General features: G+C 33.5%; 1 protein-coding gene across 2 annotated transcripts; it reads right to left on the bottom strand.

Moving 5' to 3' along the window:
• Positions 1 to 212: 212 nt before the first annotated feature.
• LOC132185756 (alpha-1,3-arabinosyltransferase XAT2-like) lies at positions 213 to 4036 on the bottom strand. Of its 2 annotated transcripts, none has more exons than XM_088518669.1 (6): positions 3895 to 4036; positions 3694 to 3760; positions 3500 to 3591; positions 2508 to 3039; positions 1382 to 1676; positions 213 to 629 (listed from the first exon to the last, which is right to left on the bottom strand). In XM_088518669.1, the coding sequence occupies exons 1-6, from the start codon at positions 4034 to 4036 to the stop codon at positions 213 to 215; spliced, it is 1545 nt and encodes a 514-aa protein (XP_088374795.1). The 2 variants fall into 2 exon arrangements, with proteins under 2 accessions (XP_088374795.1, XP_088374796.1); XM_088518670.1 differs by having other exon boundaries at positions 3500 to 3555.
• Between the last annotated feature and the right edge of the window lie 478 nt (positions 4037 to 4514).

Here is a 4514-nt window from a genome sequence, read left to right as displayed (position 1 = left end):
CAATACAGCTAATTGATTCCACAAAAATAAAATCATTAATGAAATCAAATACTTGTTCCACAAGAATTAAATTAGTAATTTAATTCAGAATATTTGATTTACACAATAAGCTTTAATTGAAATAAATTATTGAACACCGTAATTTTATAATTACAATAATATATGTGACATAAGGAACATACTTTAAATGAAATTTCTTACACGTACAACTTCTATTGATGAAGAAGCTCAAGGGCTTCTAACAAAGTGGGTCTAAACCTATTCACATCAATCTTCACATTTTGTTTGTCCAAATACACTGATTTAAACCTTAACCATCCTTGTTTCTGGATTGTATAGGGATCCCTCAAAACGACATCGTCGAGGGGGTACTGTTGTATCAGGCTGCTCTCTTCTTTGCTTATCTTGTACTCCAAGTAATGTATGTTCATATCCTTTGAGGGCTCGCCAAAATCATATGTTGCCAGCCATTCGAATCCTCCAAAGGGAACTACTTGGATGAGAATGGCGTTCTTGGGAAGGAAAACAATGTTGGCCAGACCAGCTCCATGAACACCCATCAGCACATCACAAGAATTCACCATTTCTGCAAACTTCGGAACGTCCATAGTCGCCTCCATAACATATACCTGGAATTAAATTATATGATTAAGTGATGAAATTTAATTTTTTTTTTCTCCATAAGTTTAAGGTTTTAAGATAATTAGCGACTTAACATAGTATTAGACACACAGGTTATGATGAGTTCGGACCCTGTCTCCATAATTCACATCTATTTTTAATTAAATATTTCACTAAAATGAAAGTTTGAGTTCACATATAAAGAAGAGTGTTAAAGTATTGATTAAATGATTAAATTGACTATTTTCTATTTAAAATAGGAGAAACTTCACTTTTTTTTTTTTTTTGACATGAGAAACTTCACTTAACTCTTATGAATTTTCATTACTTTTGCAATTACCCCAAAAGTACAAAACTATTAATTTAGTGTATCAAACTTTCAATTTTTTACAATGTTACCCCTCATCTTAGGGTTTTGGGTTAAATCAGGCAAAAAAGGGATGTAATGACCTTTATGCTCTTGAAAATGTTATAAAATTCCAAAATTGGCCTTAATTAAAATTAAAATTTTCTTTTTTAAAAGAATCAAAACAATATTTTCTTTAAAAAACAAAAATCCGGAGTATTTTGGTCATTTTCACGGTCTCCATTAGAATTTAACAAAAAAAATCCTAATAACAAGTAGGTGATAATGTAAAAAAATTAAAAATTCGATAACTAAATTAAAGTTTTTTGAAGTTTGAAGAGTAATTGAAAATTAATAAAAGTTCAAGAGTTATATAAAATGTCTCATCTAAAATAAGTGATTATTTGACAATACCTTGTAGCCCAAGCTTCTTGCCAATTTAGTGATTTCTCCCACGTTGGTAAAAGACCGTGATCTCCTTCTTGAAATGATGAGAAGCCGGGGCCTCCTACGTTGACCATTTCTGAGTTTGACTGCCTTAGTTTTCTTTAACGAATATGTATTTCTTAAGAACTCTCTAAAGTCTCCCATGGAGTACGAATATTTTGAAGAATCAATACTCATCTCTTTTAGATTTCGTTTAAGACCAACAACCACACGTGGGAAGCAATGTACTTCTTTTTCTCTGTCAATGTCTATTAACTCGTACCTGTTAAAATATAAATTATTAAATTTGATTCTTTTATCGACTTAAATTTTTGAAATAGTGACGACAAATTTCAAGAATTTAAACATGGACTCTATAAAATATTTCACATATTGGACCTTAGTTATTAAAAAAAAGCTTAAGCCCACATGTGAAAGAATTATTAGAATATAAATTAAAGAGAAACTCTAAACCATATACCTCCGTCTTTCTCCCACTCAAGTTTTTTTAGAAAATCAGCGGTTGGATTAGACTTTCTTTTTTTTTTTTTGGTTGAAAACTTTACAAAACCCCATAAACTTCAACTCGTTTTGACATTACCCTCTAAAATTTAAATACTCTTAATTAAGGGTATCAAAGTTTCAATTTCTTTCAATTACCTATTTCCGTTAGGATTTTCTGTTAAATATTGTCAAAATTTCCAAAATACCTCTATTTTTTTTTATAAAAAATTTTAAAAAAATATATTGCAAAGATGTTTTAAAAATATTGCAAATATGTTTTTTTTTTTTAATAAAAAAAGTTAAATGCTTGAATCTTTACAATTTTTTTTATAAGGGTATTTTGGAAATTTTGACAAAATTTAACGAAAAATCATAACAGAATGAAGTAACTAAGAGAAATTAAAGTTTGATATCCTTAATTGAGAGTTTTTTTTAACTATAATGAATAATTTCAAAATGCGCGGAAGTTTGGGGTTTTTATTATCATTTTTTTAAAAATTTTTTAAGTACCGATCCAATGATTAATTTTTGAAAAAGTTTTATAGGAGAACACATAAGTCGGTAAACAATACTTCTATCCAATTAACCTTTTGAAATAAGTGACAAATACCTGGACAGCGTTTGTAGGATTGTTCGGAACTTTGCAATCCAAAAAGGTCTTCTGTCGGTTACGAGAAATTGAACTTCTCCATTGTACTGTCGAGAAGTTAAAAACAGTGGAATAAGTACATCGGTAAAATCGTGGAAATGGTTTCCTGTATATCCTCCTTGAGAAAAAACAATGGCCGGAACGCTGTGAATTTTGTTGCATTGAGGGATCTCTTCGTGACTTGATACTAATTTTACCGACCATTCTGTAACGTGACTCATCGCCGTCCGGTCACCTTTCCGAGCATAAGGCCTTATACTCCATGAGTTGTTCTTCTCTTCAGGCAAGATGCCCATTTGAGATGAAACAAGGGAAATGGAGGATGAAGTTCCTTGAATCCTCACATCCCCGTTGATTTCGCAAATATCTCCCCTTGGCTCCATAACATTGCACAGTGGCTCCATTTTCTTCACGACAGGCTCAGTTTTCTTTGTCACTGCAGGCTCTGTTTTCTCTGTCACAGGTTCAATCTTCTCTGTCACCATTTCTGCAGCTGAAAATTGAAAACCAAAATGAATTTTAGTCAGTGATACTTCAGGTCAACAGGCTAAGCTTTTCATTTTTTATTTTTTTATTTTTTAACGGGTGTATCCGGGGCAGTTGGATAAAGCTCAAGCTTTCGTCGATAGAACTATGCCAAAAAAATTGTTCGCACTCGAAGGGGTCAAACCTTAGCAGTGATGTTTCACATAGCACGGAACCAAGTTACTTACCATTCGAGGGAACATGATCCTTTCTGGTTCATTTGATCCAGTTATTTATGAAAGGTATTTTTGTCTTTTCACTTTTTTAGATAACAAAAATACCTATCCATTTAAACTGGAGAGGATCCTAATTCCCATTTTCGAGCCAACTTCTTGGAAACATTGAAGGCTCATTCTTTAATGCTTCAGGCTAAACTTAGTTTCATTTCATAAGAATGCATAGGGTTGTCAAGATTGATCAAGGCTCACCCTTAGCTGTTTCCTGGGAGCTGCTTGTATTGTTTTCTGCTAAGTGGGGCAGGGGGCTGCTTGTATTGTTTTCTGCTAAGTGAGGCAGGGAGCTGCTTGTATTGTTTTCTGCCAAGTGAGGCGGAGAGCTGCTTGTATTCTTTTCTGCTGAGTGAGGCGGAGAGCTGCTTGTATTCTTTTCTGCTGAGTGAGGCGGAGAGCTGCTTGTATCCCTGATAATCAGCATTTTGAAACCAGCACCCATTGACAGCTTCAAGTTCACTGTAAAACCAACACAAGATAAGAAGAGAGAAAGAAATAGTACAATGGCAACTCATGAAAACACATATATAGATTCAAACAGTAATTCAAATGATCAAAACGATGTATATAGTAGAAGAATAGACGGTACTTACAAACTGGCAGAGGACCCAAATAAGGCTTAAAAACAGTGCAGAAGCTCAATGCAATTAGCAAGCAGCCAAGAAATGCTCCATATCCCAATCTTTTCTGATCATGCTTACTAAAGCTTCTGGCAAGTAGATCATCGTACATCATTTTGGCAGCTAATTAACCAGAAAGACCCGTGATCGATCAGGCTTTATGGATCATTGAAGAAGAAAATAACCATCCTAATTAAGAAACAATTTCTGAAGTTTGCAGTGGACAGCAGATAAAGATTTTAATGGCATATTTAGTCGACAATTGAAAGAGGCTGTGGTGCAATTTTCTATGAATTGTTGCTCCCCACGAAGTTGTTAGCTCAAGGGAAATTTAAAAAAAGCTAAAGAACTCGGATGAAAGAGACCCTCTGGTTGACTGTTGAGACAAACAACTTATTGTTTTTCATGATTGCTTTGGTGATATTATTGCTTGCATATATTGAGAATGAATGAATAGCGGTCGTGGATTCCTGTTTGAAAGGTCTAGACCAACCAAACATCCTAGAAAATTATGGATATCATAATTACCAACTTCAACAATGATATATACGATAATGTCTCAAACTACACAAAGGAGCAATAGTGCTGCAATT

Source organism: Corylus avellana, chromosome 7 (genome assembly GCF_965113065.1).
Source record: "Corylus avellana chromosome 7, dhCorAvel1.hap1.2, whole genome shotgun sequence".
NCBI classification, from domain to species: Eukaryota; Viridiplantae; Streptophyta; class Magnoliopsida; order Fagales; family Betulaceae; genus Corylus; species Corylus avellana.
Note: the sequence above shows the minus strand (reverse complement) of the source record. Positions and strands in the feature narration are given on the sequence as shown.